This window comes from Bufo bufo, chromosome 9 (assembly GCF_905171765.1).
Source record: "Bufo bufo chromosome 9, aBufBuf1.1, whole genome shotgun sequence".
NCBI lineage: Eukaryota > Metazoa > Chordata > Amphibia > Anura > Bufonidae > Bufo > Bufo bufo.
In genome coordinates, this window is record NC_053397.1 from 73,020,439 (window position 1) to 73,045,429 (window position 24,991).

General features: G+C 45.1%; 1 protein-coding gene across 1 annotated transcript in view; it reads right to left on the minus strand.

The window, feature by feature from the left end:
* Window positions 1–24,991, minus strand: part of LRRC39 (leucine rich repeat containing 39) — a 37,136-nt gene that overhangs the window by 5,071 nt on the left and 7,074 nt on the right. Inside the window, exons 2-7 of the mRNA XM_040408248.1 lie at window positions 14,643–14,806; window positions 6,263–6,368; window positions 4,429–4,585; window positions 2,640–2,776; window positions 2,356–2,501; window positions 2,130–2,282 (exon numbers count right to left, since the gene is read on the minus strand). Of these exons, the coding sequence (XP_040264182.1) occupies window positions 2,130–2,282; window positions 2,356–2,501; window positions 2,640–2,776; window positions 4,429–4,585; window positions 6,263–6,368; window positions 14,643–14,767 (824 nt within the window). The 5' untranslated portion in view covers window positions 14,768–14,806. The remainder of the gene's footprint in view (window positions 1–2,129; window positions 2,283–2,355; window positions 2,502–2,639; window positions 2,777–4,428; window positions 4,586–6,262; window positions 6,369–14,642; window positions 14,807–24,991) is intronic.

Here is a 24,991-nt window from a genome sequence, read left to right on the forward strand (position 1 = left end):
TCGCAGGCTCAAAATGCTCTGGGGCATACCATGCAAGTTCACCGGTAGGGACCTCCGGTGGACTTAACTGGTGGGCCAGAAAACTAGTACAAGCCCCAGAGCTGCTCGTACTAGTGTGGGCCACAGGGTTCCTGACATGGCGGTCCCCTTGCTCCGCCTGGCGGCGTCTCCGCCGCCTTGGGGGCTCATCATCATTGTTTTTTTCTTTTTTTTACTAGCAGGAGTCTCAGACAGTCCTCCCCAAGGGGTCGCACACCGAACGTGGTGATCAGGCTGGAGCTAGTGAGGCAGAAGACGTCGGACAGGTTATAAAAAAAATAATGGCCCCAAAGTGCTCCCCCTTCAAATTCCCTCCCCTCCCCAAGTTCCTGGTCCCTACGATGATGGGGCCCTTCAGGAGGTCTCTGCTGGAGGGGGAGAGGGGGGGGGGTATGCAGGGTGGCGTGCTGTCGCCCTCTAACAGGTACCTGGGGGCGTCCGTTTTCCAGTGCCGCATGCAGGGCTCAGGGGCACATCTGCTGCTTCTGCCCTGCAGCGTTCGTCCTTCTGCTGCTCCCTCGACGGCGGTTCTCTTTGCCGCGACTCTTGGCTTTCCTGCAGTTGGGCATGGACTTGGGGCTGGCTCTCAGCTCCCTCAACGGGCAAGTATCGTCTCTCTCCATTCTTTTTCAGCGGAATTTGGCTTCACTTTCGGTAGTTTTGACTTTTCTGCAGGGGGTGGCGCATGCTGCTCCCCCCTTTCCGTCCTCCGTTGGATCCTTGGGATCTTAATCTAGTACTCAACTCCCACCAGTTTTCTCAGTTTGAACCTTTGCAGCAGGTGTCTCTTCGCTTCCTGTCTTACAAGGTGGCGTTTTTGGTGGCAATTACGTCCATCGTAGGGTGTCTGAACTCGCGGCTCTTTCATGTCGGTCGCCTTTCCTGATCCTCTATCAGGTTAAGGTGGTCCTTCGCCCTGTGCAGTCCTTCCTGCCGAAGGTGGTGTCGGCATTCCATCTGAATGAGATTATTCTCCCCTCATTTTGTCCAGACCCGTCTCATTCTCAGGAGCAGTCGCGCCACACTCTGGATTTGGTACGAGCCGTTCGAGTCTATCTGTCCCAGACGTCATCTTTCCAGCGGACGGATTCCCTGTTCGTGATTCCAGAGGGGCCGAGACGAGGGCTGGCGGCATCGAAGTCTTCCATTTCCCGATGGATTAGTTTGGCCATTGTGGAAGCGTACCGCGTTAAGAACCGGGCACCTCCCTTCCGGGTGACTGCTCATTTTGATCGGGCAGTGGGGGCCTCTTGAGCGGTGCATCACGGGGCTTTGGCCCTTCAGGTATGCAAGACGGCAACCTGGTTGTCTCTGCATACTTTTTCCAAGTTTTACAGAGTGCACACCTTTGTGTCATCTGACACTTCTCTGGGGCGTAGAGTTTTGCAGACGGTGGCTCTCTGATTGATAGGAGGGTTGCTTGTTTTGCCCACCCTTGGGGACTGCTCTGTAACGTCCCATGGTCCAGCCTGTGTCCCCCAATGATACGGATGAGAAAACCAGATTTTTGTACTTACCGTAAAATCTGTTTCTCTTCCATTCATTGGGGGCACAGCTCCCACCCATTCTTTTGTTTATGGGCCTTTCAGGTCTGTGTGGTTCTGGGTTTGTACATAGTTTTTCTCCTACAACTGATTAGCTTAGTCCCTGTAGGAAGGGTGTAGCTGAAGAGGGAGGAGCTTACTCTTTGTGTGCTTAGTGTCCGCCTCCTAGCGGCAACAGCTATACCCATGGTCAAGGCCTGTGTCCCCCAATGAACGGAAGAGAAACAGATTTTACGGTAGGTACAAAAATCTCGTTTTTTTTCAATTTTACCCCCACAAAGGATTTTTTCCCGTTTTCCAATACAAGACATGGTAAATTAAATGGTGGCATTAAAAAATGCATCTTGTCTTCATATGCATCTTGCCCTCATATGGCTATGTGAACGGAAAATTAAAAAAGTTATGGCTTGAGTTATGCAAAAATGAAAATAGGCCTGGTCTTTAAGGGGTTAAAGAGCTTCCATAGGGTTTTACCTTACCGTTTCCTGAAAGAGAATATAACAATGTTAACTGGTACAATATTATGGCACTTCTCTGTGCCCTTACCTAAGATTTGGCAAGCTCTGCAGACAAGCTGGGATCCCTCTCATCCGATTATTGCTTAGGACAAGTGTGTTGAGACCCTGTAGGCTTCTGATAGAATCTGGCAGCTCTGAGATTTCATTCCGTTGAAGCCACAAGGTGTGCAAACACTGCATTCTGTATTGAGACAACCACCATGAGCCATCATTTCACAGAGGGCTATAACTAGGACTTAGCTGGCTGTACTCACTTGTCTATGTCTTGAGGAAGGGTCTTTAATTTATTGCTACCCATGTCCAGCCACTCCAGTGCAGGGAGCTCTAAGACCGCCTTCGGGAGGGTCGAAAACTGGTTCATGTTCAGGTCCAGATGTGTCAGCTGGGTCAGTTTACTGAGCTGGAGAAGGGACGAGACTTCTCACATTGAGGTCCTACAGGAACTGTGCTCCCATATCACACTGCTAGACAGCGGATTATTGTATGGTTATAACACACAGTATGATGGCAGAACAGCGAGGGTTTCTTGTTCTCTCACCTGAGCTGGGAGCTCTGAAATATCTTTGTTCACCGCAAGTTCCAATCTTTCTAGATTCTCACAGCCACTTATTTCCGCAGGGACCTCTGCTATTCGATTATAACTGAGGAGGAGTTCACGGAGCATAGTCAGCCTACCTGGAAACCAGACACAATTTCATTACATGTAATGCACATCTCCATATACGGCTGCTTAAAGTAGATCTATTCCTTAAATAACCAAGGCAACTTGGGCTTGATCTTAGTTGTTAAAGGAATAATGGTGGCATACTCTAAGGTTAGGACTACAAGGTGATCTTGGTCGTGCCCATATATCACAGTGTAGTAAGGCAACATCATTTGCCATGACCGCAATCTCAGGTTCACAAAAAATCCAACCCTGATGGATTTTTTTGAAGCTCTTGCTTCATGGTCAACGTGCAAGTCAGGCTGTGACCCCATTCATTTCTATGGTTGCCCTGCTACACTGTGATACACGTGTCAGTGAGTCCTATGCCGCTCGCTGCCCTCAGCCTCCCCGCCTCCGGATGATGATTGACAGTTTTCTGTCCTACGCACAACACATCGTCTAGATGCAGGGGAGGGTAAGCGCAGATTGCAATATTGGACTAATATCAGTGCTAGCGCTTGACGTGGGGACCTGTAGGCTGGTCAGTACTCTAAGACCATCTACACACAATGCGGTTGATCACACATAAGATCCGCACTAATTTCCCTGAGGATTCATGTGCTTTTACGCAACATATCTGCAGCAAAATCCACAATGTCTAATTGCAGATTAGATGTGGTTTTGCAACAGATATTACGTTTCATTGGAATTCCGCATGGAAACAATCCGCAAAGTGTACATGAGATTTGTCTACCCTTACACACTTTGCTGGTACTGTACTACGCTGTGGTTTTTCCACATGGGAATCCACGTAACCTGTGCAGGTGGCCTAAGGGTGGCAGCTCAAAATCTGCATGAATTCTGCATCAAAATCTCACAATAAGGCCCGATTTACACAATTGTATTTTTGCTCCACATCAGATCTGCATTTTTTGCGGATTGGATATGGACCACCGTGTGCTGTCCGCATGCATATGTCTGTTCCACAGGGAATCTGCATGTTAATCCATACAGCGCTGTTTTTTTCAGCATGTGGTTTTAAAAACCGCACCGCGGAAAAAAGTGGTGTCCTTTTCATTCAATATTGAAATTAATTGAAAATTGGCAGGAATGAAAATCCTCGCCGAAACCACACTGAAAATCATGTTTAATTTTTTTTAAAAACACATTAGGAAAAAAAAAATCTGGAATAAAAACCTGATGCAGATTCTTATCAGATTTTTTCCTTGTCCAAAATACTCTGTGTGAACCTAGCCTAAAAGTACTACCGTAAATGCCATCGCAGGAGTGACAAACTGTGCTGACCTCTGTGAAGACAGCATACGGGTGCTGATAGGTTCCCTTTAGGGCTCATGCACACGACAGTATATATTTTGCGGTCTGCAAAAAACATCCACAAAAAACACGGATGACGTTCGTGTGCATTCCGGATTTTGCGGAACGGAACACCTGGCCCCTAATAGAACAGTACTATCTTTGTCCGTAATGCAGACAATAATAGGATATGTTCTATTTTTTTGCCCAATGGAGATACAGAAATGGAGTGCACACGGAGTAACTTCGGTTTTTTTTGCGGACACATTGAAATTAATGGTTCTGCATACGGTCCGCAAATTTTTTTTATGGACACGGAAAGAAAATACGATCGTGTGCATGAGCCCTTAACTGTATAGTAACTCACCAATCTCCGGAGGGATTTGATTTATTACATTTCGAGATAAGTCCAGGACCAGCAGGTTATTAAAGTTGGCAATGAATGTGGGAATAGTGGTGAGACCTGTGCGGTGTAGTTGCCATTCTTGAAGTTGTGGTAACTTCACCAGACATGCTGGAAGAGTCTGCAACAAGGAGAGAAGATGGTACAGTTATTAAAGTGGTGGTAGCTGTGGTGGAAGCATCCATCTAAGAGCTCATGCCCAAAAACGTAAGGGATCCATGCCCGTGCTGCCGGTCTGCAATGCACAGGCTGTGTGCACTCCGTGCTGGGGATGCAGACCCATTGTCTTGAATGGATTCGTGATCCGCAAGATACGGCAAAATATAGGACATGCTTATCTTGCAGTGCAGAGGCACAGACCTGAAAGCCCACAGAAGTGCCTCATAGTGTTTCCGCAGGCTTCCGTTCTGTGCCTCTGCTCTGCCAAAGATAAGACATTTTGCGGTCTGCAATATGGGCCACGGATCCCTTACGTTCGTTAGCATGAGCCCTACAAGGATGTTTGTAAGTAAAAGTAGAATGGATAACAAGAGAATTCTCTATTTGAAAAGTTAGAGATCAGCAGTGAGAATGATACAGCCACTAGATGCCTCAAATATATGCCTCACCACTAGAGAATATAGGAACGCTTCCATAGAAGAGACTGGAGAGAGCCACCACTCCACTGCTTCTCTGCCTGAATGACGTGACCAAAAGCCACCTCACCAGACAAGATAGGAGTCAGGGACCCCCGTTCTCCACAAGGGTGCCGATCATGGAATTAGGACTCACAGCTATCACACATCTATGACATATCCATGCCATAGATGTGTGAGTTACGAATAAGCCTCTAGGGGTATGGCCACACGGTCAGGTTTCTGCATGCAGTTTTGAAAGCCAAAACCAGGACTGAATTCAATGAGAAGTCCTATATGTCCTGTATAGTTTATCTCCTTTCATGATCCACTCCTAAATTTGGCCTTCAAAGCTGCATGTAGAAACCTGACCGTGTGTCCATACCCTTAAAAGGGTCATGTATCTGCTGTACAAGGTTAACAGATGCAGACTATGCAATATCTTTGCAAAATTTTGTTTACCAGTATCCCAATTACTGGCTCACACTGTTGTGTTGTTGCGTGACTTTCCTGAGCGAGCATGTTAAAGATTTCGGCAATATACTGAAAACCATATATCCCATGATGCTTACGGAACATGCACTGCATCTATAGCATCCCCGCCAATTAGGGTCCGGCTACATGATGACATGTCATGCAACATCAAGTCGCACAACACAAAAGTTTATGGCTACATGGCGCCACTCAACAGGAAAGTCGTGCAACATTTGATATAATGTGTTTCAATGGTGTGGCAACAGAAAAATCCAATTTGGATGGATTTTTTGCGACTGTCGTGGCATTTACCATGTCCCATAGTGACACCATTGAAATTCATTACATGAAATGTCGCGTGACTTTCATATCACTGTGTAGCCGGTCCCCTAGCTGTTTGAAGGGGCCTTGTGTTTGTGCACGCACCACAGCCTCTTCAATGTTTATCTGAATGCTGTCTACACAGTAGCGGTGGTATAGGGTGATTACAGCTTTCTCCCGTTCACTTGTATGGGATGAAGCTGTAATTACCCTTCACTACTGCAGGGGGAGTCAGAACCCCACCAATATAATATCAATAGTGTGAAGTCGGAATACCACTTTAAATTCCTACTTGTGACAAAAAATTATAGAAAAAAATAATAATTATGATCTCATTCAAACAAGTATTATTATGAAAGCTCCAAAAAAGGCCTTAGGTTAGAAATTACCTTCCACTCCTCCTTTTCTATCCTTAGGATTAATCTTCCGTCTTCATTGTAAACTTTTTCTTTCAGCTTAGATAACTGGATCCGACTTTCCCATACATTCGAGATCCTGTTCCACCAAAGTATGACACATATTACATTAGAGCACGCGTATTCTAAACCATTTAAGTAGCACATACACGTGTACAATACTATTACCACCTTAAAGGGTTTCTACCATCAGAAATTCTGTTATGTAGCTGACTGACATTAGCGATGTGCTAATGTCAGCAGTACATAACAGTGTTCTTTATACATTTGTCCCTGAGGCCGTTCTCCTAAAAAACACACTTTTACAATATGCTAATGAGTCTCTAGGTGCTATGAGGGCATTGATTCAGCACCTAGAGGCTCCATCTACTGACCATTTATCCCGCCCAGGTCCTCCGTCTAGCCCGCCCCCCTCCTCTTGAGTGACGTCCGAGTTCGCAGCATCGCTGACGAAATCCCGCACCTGCGCCGTCCACTTCTGTATTCGGCGCAGGTGTGGGATTTCGGCAGCGATGCTGCGAACTCGGACGTCACTCAAGTGAATTTCCAACCTAAATATCATTTGGTCTAAACAGGTTCACCAAAAAAAGAGTCGCCTTTAGCTTTGATTACGGCACGCATTCTGCATTGTCACAAGATTTATTTCCATCCAGTGTTGCATTACTTTTTCACCAAGATCTTGCATTGATGATGGTAGAGTCTGACTGCTGCACAAAGCCTTCTCCAGCACATCCCAACGATTCTCAATGGGGTTAAAGGGACACTGACAGGCCCTATAAACATATTTAGTTATTCCTATGCAGTCATAGATCTATTAAAGTGTATTCCAATGATATAAGAGTACCCCCTGTCCACATTGTAAACCATGTAAAAACAACTTTATATTGATCTGTCAATCACATTTCTTTATGCCCAAGGGGCGTTTTTTCTCCTACCTTCGTGCCCAGCTGCGCCTCAACTGTCGATTCCTAGCGTCGCCCAGCTCATTATTATTCACTGCGCTGGGCGGCTCTTACATTCCCCGATCCTGTCACCAGAGAGATGAGCGCTGGATTCAATTACAGGCTTGGGAGGGTGCCGGCGCATGCGCAGATGGTCCGATTGAGGCCGATGCCCATAAGTATCTATCGGGCATGCGCAGGAACTGACAGGATCGGGGAATGTAAGAGCCGCCCAGCGCAGTGAATAATAATGAGCTGGGCGGCGCTAAGAATCGACAGTTGAGACGCGGCTGGGCACGAAGGTAGGAGAAAAAACGCCCCTTGGGCATAAAGAAATGTGATTGACAGATCAATATAAAGTTGTTTTTACATGGTTTACAATGCGGACAGGGGGTACTCTTATATCATTGGAATACACTTTAACCACCTCCGGACCGCCTAACGCAGGATCGCGTTCCGGAGGTGGCAGCGCTGCGCACAGTCACGCATATACGCGTCATCTCGCGAGACGCGAGACTTCCTGTGAACGCGCGCACACAGGCGCGCGCGCTCACAGGAACGGAAGGTAAGAGAGTTGATCTCCAGCCTGCCAGCGGCGATCGTTCGCTGGCAGGCTGGAGATGTGTTTTTTTTAACCCCTAACAGGTATATTAGACGCTGTTTTGATAACAGCGTCTAATATACCTGGTCCTCTGGTGGTCCCCTTTGTTTGGATCGACCACCAGAGGACACAGGTAGCTCAGTAAAGTAGCACCAAGCACCACTACACTACACTACACCCCCCCCCCCCCGTCACTTATTAACCCCTTATTAGCCCCTGATCACCCCTAATCACCCCTGATCACCCCATATAGACTCCCTGATCACCCCCCTGTCATTGATTACCCCCCTGTCATTGATCAACCCCCTGTAAAGCTCCATTCAGACGTCCGCATGATTTTTACGGATCCACTGATAGATGGATCGGATCCGCAAAACGCATCCGGACGTCTGAATGAAGCCTTACAGGGGCATGATCAATGACTCTGGTGATCACCCCATATAGACTCCCTGATCACCCCCCTGTCATTGATTACCCCCCTGTAAAGCTCCATTCAGATGTCCGCATGATTTTTACGGATGCACTGATACATGGATCGGATCCGCAAAACGCATCCGGTCGTCTGAATGAAGCCTTACAGGGGCATGATCAATGACTGTGGTGATTACCCCCCTGTCATTGATTACCCCCCTGTAAAGCTCCATTCAGATGTCCGCATGATTTTTACGGATGCACTGATAGATGGATCGGATCCGCAAAACGCATCCGGACGTCTGAATGAAGCCTTACAGGGGCATGATCAATGACTGTGGTGATCACCCCATATAGACTCCCTGATCACCCCCCTGTCATTGATTACCCCCCTGTCATTGATTACCCCCCTGTAAAGCTCCATTCAGATGTCCGCATGATTTTTACGGATGCACTGATAGATGGATCGGATCCGCAAAACGCATCCGGACGTCTGAATGAAGCCTTACAGGGGCATGATCAATGACTGTGGTGATCACCCCATATAGACTCCCTGATCACCCCCCTGTAAAGCTCCATTCAGATGTCCGCATGATTTTTACGGATGCACTGATACATGGATCGGATCCGCAAAACGCATCCGGTCGTCTGAATGAAGCCTTACAGGGGCATGATCAATGACTGTGGTGATCACCCCCCTGTCATTGATTACCCCCCTGTAAAGCTCCATTCAGATGTCCGCATGATTTTTACGGATGCACTGATAGATGGATCGGATCCGCAAAACGCATCCGGACGTCTGAATTAAGCCTTACAGGGGCATGATCAATGACTGTGGTGATCACCCCATATAGACTCCCTGATCACCCCCCTGTCATTGATTACCCCCCTGTCATTGATTACCCCCCTGTAAAGCTCCATTCAGATGTCCGCATGATTTTTACGGATGCACTGATAGATGGATCGGATCCGCAAAACGCATCCGGACGTCTGAATGAAGCCTTACAGGGGCATGATCAATGACTGTGGTGATCACCCCATATAGACTCCCTGATTACCCCCCTGTCATTGATTACCCCCCTGTAAACCTCCATTCAGATGTCCGCATGATTTTTACGGATGCACTGATAGATGGATCGGATCCGCAAAACGCATCCGGACGTCTGAATGAAGCCTTACACGGGCGTGATCAATGACTGTGGTTATCACCCCATATAGACTCCCTGATCACCCCCCTGTCATTGATCACCCCCCTGTCATTGATCACCCCCCTGTCATTGATCACCCCCCTGTCATTGATCACCCCCCTGTCATTGATCACCCCTCTGTAAGGCTCCATTCAGATATTTTTTTGGCCCAAGTTAGCGGAATTTATTTTTTTTTTTCTTACAAAGTCTCATATTCCACTAACTTGTGTCAAAAAATAAAATCTCACATGAACTCACCATACCCCTCACGGAATCCAAATGCGTAAAACTTTTTAGACATTTATATTCCAGACTTCTTCTCACGCTTTAGGGCCCCTAGAATGCCAGGGCAGTATAAATACCCCACATGTGACCCCATTTCGGAAAGAAGACACCCCCAGGTATTCCGTGAGGGGCATATTGAGTCCATGAAAGATTGAAATTTTTGTCCCAAGTTAGCGGAACGGGAGACTTTGTGAGAAAAAAATTAAAAATATCAATTTCCGCTAACTTGTGCCAAAAAAAAAAAATTTCTATGAACTCGCCATGCCCCTCATTGAATACCTTGGGGTGTCTTCTTTCCAAAATGGGGTCACATGTGGGGTATTTATACTGCCCTGGCATTCTAGGGGCCCCAAAGCGTGAGAAGAAGTCTGGTATCCAAATGTCTAAAAATGCCCTCCTAAAAGGAATTTGGGCACCTTTGCGCATCTAGGCTGCAAAAAAGTGTCACACATCTGGTATCGCCGTACTCAGGAGAAGTTGGGAAATGTGTTTTGGGGTGTCATTTTACATATACCCATGCTGGGTGAGAGAAATATCTTGGTCAAATGCCAACTTTGTATAAAAAAATGGGAAAAGTTGTCTTTTGCCAAGATATTTCTCTCACCCAGCATGGGTATATGTAAAATGACACCCCAAAACACATTCCCCAACTTCTCCTGAATACGGCGATACCACATGTGTGACACTTTTTTGCAGCCTAGGTGGGCAAAGGGGCCCATATTCCAAAGAGCACCTTTAGGATTTCACAGGTCATTTACCTACTTACCACACATTAGGGCCCCTGGAAAATGCCAGGGCAGTATAACTACCCCACAAGTGACCCCATTTTGGAAAGAAGACACCCCAAGGTATTCCGTGAGGGGCATGGCGAGTTCCTAGAATTTTTTATTTTTTGTCACAAGTTAGTGGAAAATGCTTATTTTTTTTTTTTTTTTTTTTTCATACAAAGTCTCATATTCCACTAACTTGTGACAAAAAATAAAAACTTCCAAGAACTCACTATGCCCATCAGCGAATACCTTGGGGTCTCTTCTTTCCAAAATGGGGTCACTTGTGGGGTAGTTATACTGCCCTGGCATTCTAGGGGCCCAAATGTGTGGTAAGGAGTTTGAAATCAAATTCTGTAAAAAATGACCTGTGAAATCCGAAAGGTGCTCTTTTGAATATGGGCCCCTTTGCCCACCTCGGCTGCAAAAAAGTGTCACACATCTGGTATCTCCGTAATCGGGAGAAGTTGGGGAATGTGTTTTGGGGTGTCATTTTACATATACCCATGCTGGGTGAGAGAAATATCTTGGCAAAAGACAACTTTTCCCATTTTTTTATACAAAGTTGGCATTTGACCAAGATATTTATCTCACCCAGCATGGGTATATGTAAAAAGACACCCCAAAACACATTCCTCAACTTCTCCTGAATACAGAGATACCAGATGTGTGACACTTTTTTGCAGCCTAGGTGGGCAAAGGGGCCCACATTCCAAAGAGCACCTTTCGGATTTCACAGGTCATTTACCTACTTACCACACATTTGGGCCCCTAGAATGCCAGGGCAGTATAACTACCCCACAAGTGACCCCATTTTGGAAAGAAGAGACCCCAAGGTATTCGCTGATGGGCATAGTGAGTTCATGGAAGTTTTTATTTTTTGTCACAAGTTTGTGGAATATGAGACTTTGTATGAAAAAAAAAAAAAAATCATCATTTTCCACTAACTTGTGACAAAAAATAAAAAATTCTAGGAACTCGCCATGCCCCTCACGGAATACCTTGGGGTGTCTTCTTTCCAAAATGGGGTCACTTGTGGGGTAGTTATACTGCCCTGGTATTCTAGGGGCCCAAATGTGTGGTAAGGAGTTTGAAATCAAATTCTGGAAAAAATGACCTGTGAAATCCGAAAGGTGCTCTTTGGAATATGGGCCCCTTTGCCCACCTAGGCTGCAAAAAAGTGTCACACATCTGGTATCCCCGTACTCAGGAGAAGTTGAGGAATGTGTTTTGGGGTGTCTTTTTACATATACCCATGCTGGGTGAGATAAATATCTTGGTCAAATGACAACTTTGTATAAAAAAAATGGGAAAAGTTGTCTTTTGCCAAGATATTTCTCTCACCCAGCATGGGTATATATAAAATGACACCCCAAAACACATTCCCCACCTTCTCCTGAGTACGGAGATACCAGATGTGTGACACTTTTTTGCAGCCTAGGTGGGCAAAGGGGCCCATATTCCAAAGAGCACCTTTCGGATTTCACAGGTCATTTTTTACAGAATTTGATTTCAAACTCCTTACCACACATTAGGGCCCCTAGAATGCCAGGGCAGTATAACTACCCCACAAGTGACCCCATTTTGGAAAGAAGAGACCCCAAGGTATTCGCTGATGGGCATAGTGAGTTCATAGAACTTTTTATTTTTTGTCACAAGTTAGTGGAATATGAGACTTTGTAAGAAAAAAAAAAAAAAAAAATCATCATTTTCCGCTAACTTGTGACAAAAAATAAAAAGTTCTATGAACTCACTATGCCCATCAGCGAATACCTTAGGGTGTGTACTTTCAGAAATGGGGTCATTTGTGGGGTGTTTGTACTGTCTGGGCATTGTAGAACCTCAGGAAACATGACAGGTGCTCAGAAAGTCAGAGCTGCTTCAAAAAGCGGAAATTCACATTTTTGTACCATAGTTTGTAAACGCTATAACTTTTACCCAAACCATTTTTTTTTTTACCCAAACATTTTTTTTTTATCAAAGACATGTAGAACTATAAATTTAGAGCAAAATTTCTATATGGATGTCGTTTTTTTTGCAAAATTTTACAACTGAAAGTGAAAAATGTCATTTTTTTGCAAAAAAATCGTTAAATTTCGATTAATAACAAAAAAAGTAAAAATGTCAGCAGCAATGAAATACCACCAAATGAAAGCTCTATTAGTGAGAAGAAAAGGAGGTAAAATTCATTTGGGTGGTAAGTTGCATGACCGAGCAATAAACGGTGAAAGTAGTGTAGGTCAGAAGTGTAAAAAGTGGCCTGGTCTTTCAGGGTGTTTAAGCACTGGGGGCTGAGGTGGTTAATAGACCTATGACTGCATAGGAATAACTAAATATGTTTATAGGGCCTGTCAGTGTCCCTTTAAGGTCTGGACTCTGTGGTGGCCAATTCATGTGTGATAATGATGTATCATGGTCCCTGAAGCACTCTTTCACAAATTGAGCCCGATGAATCTTGGCATTGTCATCTTGGAATATGCCCGTGCCATCAGGGAAGAAAAAATCCATTGATGGAATACCCTGGTCATTCAGTATGTTCAGGTAGTCGGCTGACCTCATTCTTGGAGCACATACTGTTGCTGAACCTAGACCTGACCAACTGCAGCAACCCCAGATCATAGCACTGCCCCACAGGCTTGTACAGTAGGCACTAGGCATGATGGGTGCATCACTTCATCTGCCTCTCTTCTTACCCTGATGCGCCCATCACTCTGGAACAGGGTAAATCTGGACTCATCAGACCACATGACCTTCTTCCATTGCTCCAGAGTCCAATCTTTATGCTCCCTAGCAAATTGAAGCCTTTTTTTCTGGTTTGCCTCACTGATTAGTGTTTTTCTTACGGCTACACAGCTGTTCAGTCCCAATTCCTTGAGTTCCCTTCGCATTGTGCGTGTGGAAATGTTCTTACTTTCACTATTAAACATAGCCCTGAGTTCTACTGTTGTTTTTCTTCGATTTGATTTCACCAAACGTTTAAGTGATCACCGATCACGATCATTCGGATTTTTTTCCCGCCACATTCTTCCTCGAATACGATGGGTCCCCACTATCTTTCCAGTGTATAATAATGCGTTGGACAGCTCTTAACCTAATTTTAGTAGTTTCTGCAATCTCCTTAGCTCTTTTCTCTGCTTGATGCATGCCAATGATTTGACCCTTCTCAAACAGACTGACATCTTTTCCTCGACCACGGGATGTGTCTTTCGACATGGTTGTTTGAGAAATGAGAAGCAACTCATTGCACAAGTTGGGGTTAAATAGCTTGTTGCCAGCTGAAAGATAATCGCCCATGCAGTAATTATCCAATAGGAGGCTCATAACTATTTGCTTAGTTAAATCCAGGTGGCGACTTTTTTTTTTGGACAGGCAGTGTACATTGAGCTTCATCATAACACTGCATACAGGAAACTCCTTTGAGTGGTGATTACAGATTGCAGGAGGTTCGGAGCTCCTTATTGGGAAATCAGAGCTCTGTCTGATATAAATATATATTAAAGGAAACCTAGTTTTATGGGAAAGATTCAGTAAAACCTGTAATTTATTCATTTAAAATTTTAAAGGGATTGTCCCATGAAAAATATTCTACAGTTTTCAAACCAGCACCTGGATCTGAATACTTCTGTAATTGCATGTAATTAAAAATTTAGCATAGCCACTGAGTTATTCAATAAAATGTATCAGCCATCTGCTGTTAGTTTTTCTATTATTTCTTTGTCCGGCTCACTGAGAAGGCCGCACATGCTCAGTTTCATCCTTCAACTGCCTCCTGAGCTGTGATAGGGAGAGCTGAGACACGCCCCCTGAGCTGCAGCAGAAAAGACACTCCCCTTGAGCTGTCAGCTTGATATAAATCTAGCAGAGCAATGAATGGGGAGTTCTCTGGATCCATGTTAGGTACGGGGCTGGTTCTAGCTTTGTTAGAAAGAGATTGTCATCTTTTATCTGATTTTAATTTTTTTAATTAGTCATGAGATAACCCCTTTAAATCCCTGCTCATTCTGGACTTTAAAGTCAAGAAGGAGGTCCTATCAGTGATTGATAGGTTTCCTTCTATGACTGTGTATACAGAGAGAGCTGTCAATCACTAATAGGACCGCCTCAGTAGTCACATACACCATGAAATATGCATATGCCGGTATGGTGTGGTGTCCTACTTACTCTCCCACAGAAGCTTTTCCTCTTCGGCTTCTCTCTGCTTTCAGCTCCTCCTGGTGTTTATGGATTCTTCTCTCCCACAAAGCTTTGATATTAGAAATTGACCCTAAGCAAACCACAGCTGTCATGTTCCAGCTTAAGGACAAGGATCGTTCTTGTTCAGGTACCTATGGAAGACAGAAACATTTTAATAAAGGACCTGTCATCTCTCCTGACATCTGTATAAGTAACTACTTAGGCTAGTTTCACACTAGCGGCAGGGAACTCCGGCAGGCTGTTACGGCGGGTGAACAGCCCGTCAGATCCGTGCTGCCGCTAGTGCATGCGTGCCCCCGGACTACTGCTCTGGCCCCTTTGACTATAATGGGGGCAGCCCGGAGTTCCAGCGGCAGCACGGCAAAGATGCAGAGAAGCGGCCGGAATAAAAGTACGACAGCAGCTTTACTTGAATAAGCGTTCATCAGAAACAGTCTTCAAACTTTGTCTTGGTTCCAGCAGGCTTTAGCATTAAAACTGGCAGGCAAACTCATCTCTGCTACATCTGTTGCTCTCTGGCACTGCTGTACTAACAGACTTAAATAGAATCTTTGCTTCTGCAGGATGCTGCAACTTCTCTCTTTGTAGTCTGACTCTAGCTTAATCCAGGGAACTTTCTTTCTGGCTTCTGAGGCTCTAAGCTTTGGCCTACATGTGCAGCTGAGCTTAGGGTGCTCTGGCTGGCTTGGTGGTTTGGGCTTGGGTATGTCCCGAAGAGACGTGGCCCTGCACACCTTCACCTAGCTTGGGGTAAGCTAGGACTGACTTCTAACTAACTAGTCGCCACCCTTCCTTAGAGAGAGCGTTAAAATGGAAAGAAAGGTTCCATTCTCTCTAACTGTAGCTCTGCCATGCTTGCTGCCACCTACTGGTGAACCAGGTACATTACATGAAATAAACAGCTACAAACATTATTAGGAATGCACATTGTGGTGAACCTAAAACAGAATGCATAGAAGACAATAATGTTAGCAGACACAGATAGAAGCAGGGTGTAGGAGTGGTAATTCCTTGATCCTAACTAGTGTTGAGCGAACTTGTGTTTTAAGTTCGGCGTCTAAAGTTTGGGTTCGGGTTATCAAAGTATCCCATTATGGATTCCGCTACCACGGACCATAACGGGATACTTCGATAACCCGAACCCGAACTTTAGACGCCGAATTTAAAACACAAGTTTGCTCAACACTAATCCTAACCAGATTATATGCCCCCCTTAAAGCGAACCTTTCACCTGGATTTCACTTAATAAACTATCAAAAGTACCTTATAGATCATCCTCATTGTGTTAGCACACAGTCTTGTTCCGCTTTTCTGTCATGTATATGCATGGAAAAATCGCTTTATAAAGTACTCTTCTCCAGCTCCACAAGTCACGGTAGAAGTCAAGGGGGTAGCCCTTCCCTCACTCCAGACTGTAACTCCCCTGCCCTAACCCTGCCTCTCTGCAGTCTAACTGACACCCGGCTCAGTCGCCGGGACCGCGCTTGTACAGGCGGCGCATGCGCCGTCGGACTCAAGTGCGATCCTGTAACTGAATCGCGCATGCGCCGTCCCCGATGCCTGCCTGTCTTCTCTTCCTCATGCGCGATTGAGTTATAGGATCGCGCTTGAGTCCGACGGCGCATGCGCCCGCCTGTACAAGCGCGGTCCCGGCGACTGAGCCGGGTGTCAATTACACTGCTTAGAGGCGGGGTTAGGGCAGGGGAGTTACAGTCTGGAGTGAGGGAAGGGCTACCCCCTTGACTTCTACCGTGACTTGTGGAGCTGGAGAAGAGTACTTTATAAAGCGATTTTTCCATGCATATACATGACAGAAAAGCGGGACAAGACCGTGTGCTAACACAATGAGGATGATCTATAAGGTACTTTTGATAGTTTATTAAGTGAAATCCAGGTGAAAGGTTCGCTTTAAAGTATAACTGTCGTATTTTTTTTTTTTGGAGTATTGGATTGTGGGGATTAATATCACCTTGGTGGCCCTATTTAAATTTTTCACTGTGTATTCAATTACCCCTTAATTCCACAGTTTTGTCCCCTGTACTGCCTACTTTTACCTGTGCTTAATTAAATAGGGTTGCTAGGCATGGGGTCTGTCTATCTGTTGAAGGACGGAGGACACAGAAGCAGGCTGCGTGCAAGGTCACGTTACTGACAGCCAGGGACTGTAAGTAAATGATTAAAGCCAGGTCCTCCCCAGCAGCTGATAACAGTGCCTGGGCTGTGTGCACTTCTCCCTGTCCCTGCGCTTGGCAGACGCTCCCTCACTCAGCAGAGCAGGAGAAGGCAGAGTGGAACCAGCGCAGAGCAGGGAGGGAGATCTGCCATCTGCTCAGTGTATAAATGAAAGCAACATGTGGTAAGAGGACCCCTTTGTGCTGCAGGACATTAACCCTTTAGGGGGGTTCTTTCCAAAATGGGGTCACATGTGGGGTATTTATACTGCCCTGGCATTTTAGGGGCCCTAAAGCGTGAGAAGAAGTCTGGGATCCAAATGTCTAAAAATGCCCTCATAAAAGGAATTTGGGCCCCTTTGCGCATCTAGGCTGCAAAAAAGTGTCACACATCTGGTATCGCCGTACTCAGGAGAAGTTGGGCAATGTGTTTTGGGGTGTCATTTTACATATACCCATGCTGGGTGAGATAAATATCTTGGTCAAATGCCAACTTTGTATAAAAAAAATGGGAAAAGTTGTCTTTTGCCGAGATATTTCTCTCACCCAGCATGGGTATATGTAAAATGACACCCCAAAACACATTCCCCAACTTCTCCTGAGTACGGCGATACCAGATGTGTGACACTTTTTTGCAGCCTAGATGCGCAAAGGGGCCCAAATTCCTTTTATGAGGGCATTTTTAGACATTTGGATCCCAGACTTCTTCTCACGCTTTAGGGCCCCTAAAATGCCAGGGCAGTATAAATACCCCACACGGCCCTCCTCTATTGTATTAATATCATTGGTGGCCAGTGTGCGGCCTCCCCTCTCCCCCCCCCCCCGATCATTGGTGGCAGCGGAGAGTTCCGATCGGAGTCCCAGTTTAATCGCTGGGGCTCCGATCGGTAACCATGGCAACCAGGACGCTACTGCAGGCCTGGTTCCCATGGTTACTTAGCAATATTAGAATATTAGAAGCATCATACTTACCTGCTGCGCTGTCTGTGACCGGCCGGGAGCTCCTCCTACTGGTAAGTGACAGATCATTAAGCAATGTGCCGCACAGACCTGTCACTTACCAGTAGGAGGAGCTCCCGGCCGGTCACAGACAGCGCAGCAGGTAAATATGATGCTTCTAATATTGTAATATTGCTAAGTAACCATGGCAACCAGGCCTGCAGTAGCGTCCTGGTTGCCATGGTTACCGATCGGAGCCCCAGCGATTAAACTGGGACTCCGATCGGAACTCTCCGCTGCCACCAATGATCGGGCGGGGGGGGGGGGGGGGAGAGGGGAGGCCGCACACTGGCCACCAATGATATTACAATAGAGGGAGGGGGGGTGACGGAGGCCGCACACTGGCCACCAATGATATTACAATAGAGGGAGGGGGGGCGACGGAGGCCGCACACTGACCACCAATGATATTACAATAGAGGTAGGGGAGGCCGCACACTGGCCACCAATGATATTACAATAGAGGGGGGGGGGGCGCACACTGGCCACCAATGATATTACAATAAAGGGAGGGGGGGGGGGCGACGGAGGCCGCACACTGGCCACCAATGATATTACAATAGAGGGGGGCCGGGGGGGGGCACACACTGGCCACCAATGATATTACAATAGAGGGGGGGCCGCACACTGGCCTCCAATGATATTCAAACTGGGGAGGGAGGGGGGTCTGCCCCCTGCTGCCTAGCAGCCCCTGATCTCTTACAGGGGGCTATGATACGCACAATTAACCCCTTCAGGTGCGGCACCTGAAGGGTTAATTGTGCAGATCACAGCCCCCTGTAAAAGATCGGGTGCTGGCAGGCAGCAGGGGGCAGTCATGTACACAGTTCGTAGTATATTCTAACTAGAAGCGTCCGCATCACTATGGAAACGCCTCTGAAATTGTACCATATTGTGTCAACGTCAAACGGATCCGTCCCCATTGACTTGCATTGTAATTCAGGACGGATCCGTTTGGCTCCGCACGGCCTGGCGGACACCAAAGCGACTTTTTTTTCATGTCCGTGGATCCTCCAAATATCAAGGAAGACCCACGGACGAAAAAACGGTCACGGATCACGGACCAACGGAACCCCGTTTTGCGGACCGTGAAAAAATACGGTCGTGTGCATGAGGCCTTAATCTGATATCATGCAAAACGTCCGTGGGTCTCTGAGTAGGAGGGGCAGAATCAATAGCAAATACAGGAATGTCTTTTTTTAATGTACTTGGTGATAACCCGTGCATGCAGACAAACTGAGCATCAATCAGGTTCACCCCAGCCCCGCTGTCGATAAGTAAATTCCCACAGTTTTTGACTCTAGCGCCACCTCGGCAGTCAGGAGAAATCGGGTACTACCAGCAAAGGACATATGCACATTCTCTGACTCCTCACTTACACCTCCGATAGTCAGGTGGGATTTAGACGCCCCTTTTTGTTTCTCTTTTTGCCACTGAATGCTTGGACATATATTGACAAAATGTCCCCTTTGACCGCAGAAAAAACATACTCCCTGCTTGCGACTCCTACTTTTGCAAGCAGATCCCGGATTCGCTCCCCCTAATTGCATGGGTTCATCCCCAGGTACTGTATAAGCTCAGAAGTCTCTTCACCGAAAGAGTCAAAGGAATACGGTACGTTATGTAATAGTACGTCCTGAGAGAGTGGGCCCTTAGATCTCTCTCTCAGGCGTCTATCAATACGTACAGCCAAAGACATAGCGGCTTCCAAAGACTCAGGATTCTCATGAAAGGCCAAAGCGTCCTTCAGCCTCCCTGACAAAACTGGCTACGGAGAGCCGGATCGTTCCACTCAGTATCTGTAGCCCACCTCCTAAATTCGGAAAAATAGATCTCCGCCGAACGCTCTCCCTGACGTAGGCCGCGTAATTTAGTCTCGGCCAGTGAGGTTTGGTCCGGGTCATCATAGAGACCTAAAGCTCCGAAAAATGCATCTACTGATCGGAGAGACTGTGATCCGGTCAGCAGAGAAAAATACCAAGACTGGGCGTCCCCTTTAAGCAACGAAATAATCATACCCACTCTCTGGCTCTCGTCCCCAGATGAGTGTGGACGCAACTTAAAAGTACCATTTGCACGCTTCCCTGAACCGAATAAAATTATCACTCCCCCCCCCCCTATCTATCGGGGAGAGCAACTTTAGGTTCAGGACAGGTCAGGTAACCACTACTAGGATCAGCCAACAGTGGTCTCTGCATCTGTGAGACGGTCGTGCCGAGGTCATCCACCTCCAGAGACAGCCCCTGTAGCTGTCCGGTCAGTGCAGCGATAGACAACAAAATGACAGTTATTCAGCGGTTTATAATGTCACAATCAGTCTAGAACCCACAGACCAATTTATGGTGTTTTTTGTATAACTTAGACACAGCGGTATACACTGGTCAACACTGGAAATAAAAACAGCCTGGGGTTAAGAAGGCAGTTGCAACAGATCGGATCACCAGAGGTCTGAGACAAAATAAGGGGCAGAATAAACCATCTCTTGATCTTCACCAGTGACCCCTGCTAGAAAGATCCCTAAATAAGGTAAGATCCTTGCTACAGGAGTCATAAAATGTAATGTGATTTATGACAGGTGCTCATAATAATAACAGACATGATGCCAAGTTCTGGAGATAACAAAGTGATAACACAGAATAAATTAGGGCTTAGATTCTCCACAAAGATGAGCAGATGAGCAGAGCAGTGGCCATTAGTGGAAAATCATCCAAATTGCCTGATACAGGGCATATAAGTATGATAACATTCTAACTGTCTGCAGTCACCACTAGGGGGAGCTCCCACTGACCTTGATATGTAGATCACCAGAATTTTAACTGTAGAAGTGTGTAAGAAAGCAGAGGTTTTGGCGATTTGTATCAGGAAAACTGAGCTCCAAACCCTATAATAAATATATGAAAATAAATCAGCCCACTATTATAAGGTGTATTCTGTTTATGTTGGATATAGCAGTGGGTCCCAGAACAAGAATAACAGCTATAATAGTCAATGACATTGATAAGCATTGGTATCGCTGATAGAAATATGGGCCCAAATTTAATACAGTTAAAGGGATTACAATGACCCACAGTGATCAGGAGTAAATTGTGTGTCAGTTATATGTAATTTTCCACTGCTCCATGTTCAGTCATATAATTAGTTATATTTTTTGCTTCTGCAGATCACTGCACCAGAGCAGGGGTCTCACTGTGACCTGCAACGAATATGGGATACAGCTGGAGGTGATGACTCTCAGCGACATGGTGGCCACTGTGTCAGGATCAGATGACCTGCGCTTCGGCAAGAGACAGATTCCGGGCTCGGTCTCAGCACTCACCCACCGGACTTGCTGCAGTCAGACGTATTCACTAAAGAAGTGAGTTTCCTGCTGCATCAGCAGATTCCAGGCTTGGTCTCTGCATTCACCACTGGACTTGACATTCACTGGACTTTCCACAGACAGATGTATTCACCAAAGTAGTGAGTTCATTGCTGCATTAAGAGGCAGATTCCGGGCTCGGTCTCTGCATTCACCACTGGACTTGTCATTCACTGGACTTTCCGCAGTCAGATGTATTCACAGAAGAAGTGAGTTTCCTGCTGCATCAAAAGGCAGATTCCAGGCTTGGTCTCTGCAGAAGTCAACACACTTGACATTCACCATTGATTCATGGAAAAATCTACCGTCCTTGTCACGTGCCATCGTTTTCCTCCACCGCCTAGGGGAAGGGCAGTTCTTCAGTCATGGTTCCCTAGAGGTTTCCTCTCCTGAGTGCTGAAGGCCCGACTCTTCATGAGTCAAAAGCGCATCATCAACAGGGCCACATTTAAGACCAGTGCCCTGACTTCTAATGCGGACATCTACTGTATATTTGATACCTTGCAGTTAATAAAGATGTCAGTGTATATTAAGTAGCGGTGTGTCTGAGCCTCTTTATGAATCTTTATAGTCAACCGGATGGGGGTGCAGGGTCTCGGACCCTTGCTGATCAGATAGTAATGTCCTTTCTTGGTTTTACAGCTCAGCTTATTTTTTTTATCCCCTACCTACAGGATAGGGGGTAAGTATCTGATTGGTGGGGACTGGTGGGTCCCCCATGATCATGAGAATGGGGATCCTGTGTTCCCAAAGAAATGGAATGGTAGGTCAACCATGTTCCCTTCTGCTTCATTCAGTGTCTATGGGACTTAAAATGGAGATGAAATTTCAGAATTTTAATTTTTTGGCAGATTTTACATTTTAATCCATTTTCCAGTAGCAAAGCAAGGGTTAACAGCCAAACAAAACTCAATATTTATTACCCTGATTCTGCGGTTTACAGAAACACCCCACATGTGGTCGTAAACTGCTGTATGGCCACATGGCAGGGCGCAGTAGGAAAGGAACGCCATATGGTTTTTGGAAGGCAGATTTAGCTGAACTGGTTTCTTAGATGCCATGTCCCATTTGAAGCCCCCCTAATGCACCCTTACAGTAGAAACTAAAAAAACTGACCACATTTTGGAAACTACAGGATAAGGTGCCAGTTTTATTGGTACTATTTTGGGGTACATATGTTTTGGCGCAGTTTTTATTTATTTATTTTTACAGCATTTACCTGAGGGATTAGTTCATGTGACATTTTCATAGAGCAGATCGTTACGGACGTGGCAATACCTAATATGTCCACTTTTTCTTATTTATTTAAGTTTTACACAATAATAGCATTTTTGAAACCGAAATAATGATATTTTAGTGTATTCATAGTCTGAGAGCCATAGCTTTTTTATTTTTTGACTAATTGTCTTAGGTAAGGACTCATTTTTTGTGGGATGAGGTGACGGTTTGATTGATACTATTTTGGGGGGTATATGCTTTTTTGATCGCTTGGTGTTGCAATTTTTGTGATGTAAGGTGACAAAAAATTGCTTTTTTTCACAGTTTTTATTTTTTTACAGTGTTCATCTGAGGGGTTAGGTCATGTGATATTTTTATAGAGCTGGTTGTTACAGACATGGCGATACCTAATATGTATAATTTTTTTTATTTATTTCACTTTAGCACAATAATATAAAAAAAATGAAGTTTTAGTGTCTCCATGTTCTGAGAGCTATATATTTTTTTTTTTTGGGCAATTGTCTTAGGTAGAGGCTCATTTTTTGAGGTGACGGTTTTATTGATTCCATTTTGTGGGACATACACCTTTTTGATCGCTTGGTGTTGCACTTTTTGCAATGTAAGGGGACAAAAATGGCATTTTTTTACACCGTTTAACCGCCTCACGTCCGCCCATAGGATATATACGTCCTATGGGTGGACGTCTATTTCTGACAGCACGTTTTAAAACGTCCTGTCAGAAATAGCAGCTGCACGCTAATCGTGCAGCTGCTGATCGGGTTGCCCGCTGTCAGTGACAGCAGGGCAACCCTAAGACAAGGCAGGGACAGTGCCCAGGTGTCCCTGCCTTCACGATCGCTGCAGACACAGCGCTCACCGAGCGCTGTGTCTGCAGAGCAGGAAGCGCTGTGCGCTTCCTGTTCCGGCCCGGCGGTCATGTGACCGCCGGGACCGGAGAGTGCAGGGGCTGTGTGAGGTCTCTCAGAGACCTCGATCAGCCCTGCTGTGAGGCTGTACAGCGCAGGATTGCTGCTGTACAGCCTCTATAGGGGTGCATTTCCACTGTAACTGGGGCTACTATGTCAGCCCCAGTTACAGGAGAAATCAACAGTGAAAAAAAAAAAAAAAAAGTGAAGTAAATGTCCCCCAGAGGTCTTGTATGACCTTATGGGGGACGAAAAGTGTAAAATAAAATAAAAATAAAATAAAGTGTTGAAAAAATAAAATAAAAAAAAGGTTCACATGTAAAAAAAAAAAAAAAAATCCCAAGTAAGGAATAAAAAAAAAAAAAAAAAATAGAAAAAAGTAAAATAAAATAGACATATTTAGTATTGCCGCGTCCGTAAAAACCAGCTCTATAAAAATATCACATGACCTAACCCCTCGGGTGAACACCGTAAAAAATAAATTAAAAAAACTGTGTCAAAACAAGCAATTTTTGTCACCTTGCATCACAAAAGGTGCAACACCAAGTGATCAAAAACGCGTATGTCCCACAAAATAGTACCAAAAAAATACGTCACCTCATCCCGCAAAAAATGAGCCCCTACATAAGAAAATCTCTCAAAAAATAAAAAAACTATAGCTCTCAGAACATGGACACATTAAAACATAATTTTTTTGTTTCAAAAATGCTATTATTGTGTAAAACTTTAATAAATGAGAAAAAGTATACATATTAGGTATCGCCACGTCCGTAACAATCTGCTCTATAAAAATGTCACTTGACTGAACCCCTCAGGTGAACGCTGTAAAAATAAATAAATAGAAACTGTGCTAAAACAACCAATTTTTTGGTCACCTTGCCCAATAAAGTGTTATAATGAATGATCAAAAAATCATATGTACCCAAAAATAGTACTAATAAAACTGGCACCTTATCCCCTAGTTTCCAAAATGGGGTCACTTCTTGGGAGTTTCTACTGTAAGGGTGCATCAGGGGGCTTCAAATGGGACATGGCATCTAAAAACCATGTGGAGTTCCTTTCCTTCTGCGCCCTGCCGTGTGCCCATACAGCAGTTTACGACCACATGTGGGGTGTTTCTGTAAACCGCAGAATCTGGGTAATAAATATTGAGTTTTGTTTGGCTGTTAACCATCGATGTGTTAAAGAAAAAAGTTGATTAAAATGGAAAATCTGCCAAAAAAGTGAAATTTAAAAATTTGATCTCCATTTTCCTTTAATTCTTGTGGAACGCCTAAAGGGTTAACAAAGTTTGTAAAATCGGTTTTGAATACCTTGAGGGGTGTAGTTTCTACAATGGGGTCATTTATGGGGGTATCCACTATGTAGGCCCCACAAAGTGACTTCAGACCTGAACTGGTCCTTATAAAGTGGGTTTTGGCAATTTTCTTACAAATTTGAAGAATTGCTTCTAAACTTCTAAGCCTTCTAACGTCCTAAAAAAATAAAATGACATTTCCAAAATGATGCCAACATAAAGTAGACATATGGGAAATGTTAAATAATAACTATTTTATGAGGTATCACTTTCTGTTTTGAAAGCAGAGAAATTGAAATTTAGAAAATTGCGAATTTTTCAAATTTTTGGGTAAATTTGGGATTTTT